We start from the raw sequence: 1406 nt of genomic DNA on the forward strand, positions 1-1406 counted from the left end.
AAACCCTAAACCCTAAACCCTAAACCCTAAACCCTAAACCCTAAACCCTAAACCTTAAGCCCCTGGCCATCCTTGGTTGTGTTGCATCCAGGCTTTTGTTTGAACAGTGTATTTCAGTTGCAGCATTTCTCTCTGAAGACTGCCTCCTTAGGGTTTAGGGTTTAGGGTTTAGGGTTTAGGGTTTGTACCGGGAATGGTATCTTGTGCGTTGGCTGTACAAACAAACAAAACCCTCGAAAGATCGACAGGAACATCGATGTAGTGATCACGAAAAAAAGAATTTTGCGACGGGTCTAGAACCTCCAGCAAAGCTGAAGAAGGGTCTCCTCTGAGGTCTCGCCCCTGCATGCACAGACACCCCAAACCCTAAACCCTAAACCCTAAACCCTAAACCCTAAACCCTGAAAAGTATACGCCAAAAATAAAATGCTCGCAAACCAGGAATTCACCGCAAAACACTCACCTATAGAGCTAAACAACAAAGTCTAACATAAACCCTAAACCCTAAACCCTAAACCCTAAACCGAACCCTCTGTTAATCTCTTTCACCTTGGCGGTATAAGGCTAGAGATTTAGGGTTTACGAGTTTGTCTACTTCATTAAGCACTACCAAAGGATTCATTGTGTAGGGTTTAGGGTTTACGAGCTCGTCTATTTCATCAAGAACAATTAAAGGGTTCATTCTGTAGGGTTTAGGGTTTAGGGTTTACGAGTTTGTCTATTTCATCGAGAACAATTAGAGGGTTCATAGTCGCTGTCAATTTGAGGGCATTAATTATCTTTCCAGGCAGAGCACCGATGTACGTTCGGCGGTGTCCCCGCAGCTCCGCCACATCAAATAAACCCCCTAAACGCAAACCCTAAACCCTAAACCCTAAACCCTAAACCCTAGACGGGGAGGTTTACGCCCACAGCAGTCATGATTTACACCCAATGCACTAATCATCAACAATATATACAATATACATGCAAACCCTAAACCCTAAACCCTAAACCCTGTACCGATGAGGTAGTACGTTCATCCATAAGTATCAATGTTCCAGCGCGTACGATTAAAAAACTAGGGTTTAGGGTTTAGGGTTTAGGGTTTACCAAGCGAGATACGATAATATTTTCTCTTCAAAGCCCTCGCTATGCTCTCAGCCACAGATGTCTTCCCAACCCCAGGAGGGCCCAGGAAGCAAAGGATCTTCCCCTGCGCAGCAAACCCTAAACCCTAAACCCTAAACCCTAAACCCTAAACCCTAAACCCTAAACCCTACATATATGCTACTCGCCAAGAGTGCCGCTAAACTCCCGTTGCTCGCCCCAACTGCAAAATTTAGAGGATGCTCCCAGTACTCTAAACCCTAAACCCTAAACGTAGAAGAAGGTGCAGAACTGTTCAGGCTTAGGGTTTAGGGTTT

General features: G+C 44.9%; 1 protein-coding gene across 1 annotated transcript; it reads right to left on the minus strand.

Moving 5' to 3' along the window:
• Nucleotides 1–188: 188 nt before the first annotated feature.
• EAH_00068570 (lon protease, putative) lies at nucleotides 189–1195 on the minus strand (the record flags this gene model as incomplete). Its single annotated transcript, XM_013392227.1, has 4 exons — nucleotides 189–342; nucleotides 450–485; nucleotides 711–847; nucleotides 1093–1195. Coding segments are annotated over 4 exons (430 nt in total), but the record flags the coding sequence as incomplete, so codon positions are not given.
• Nucleotides 1196–1406: the final 211 nt, after the last annotated feature.

This window comes from Eimeria acervulina, genomic scaffold (assembly GCF_000499425.1).
Source record: "Eimeria acervulina Houghton genomic scaffold, Eah_scaff3369, whole genome shotgun sequence".
NCBI lineage: Eukaryota > Apicomplexa > Conoidasida > Eucoccidiorida > Eimeriidae > Eimeria > Eimeria acervulina.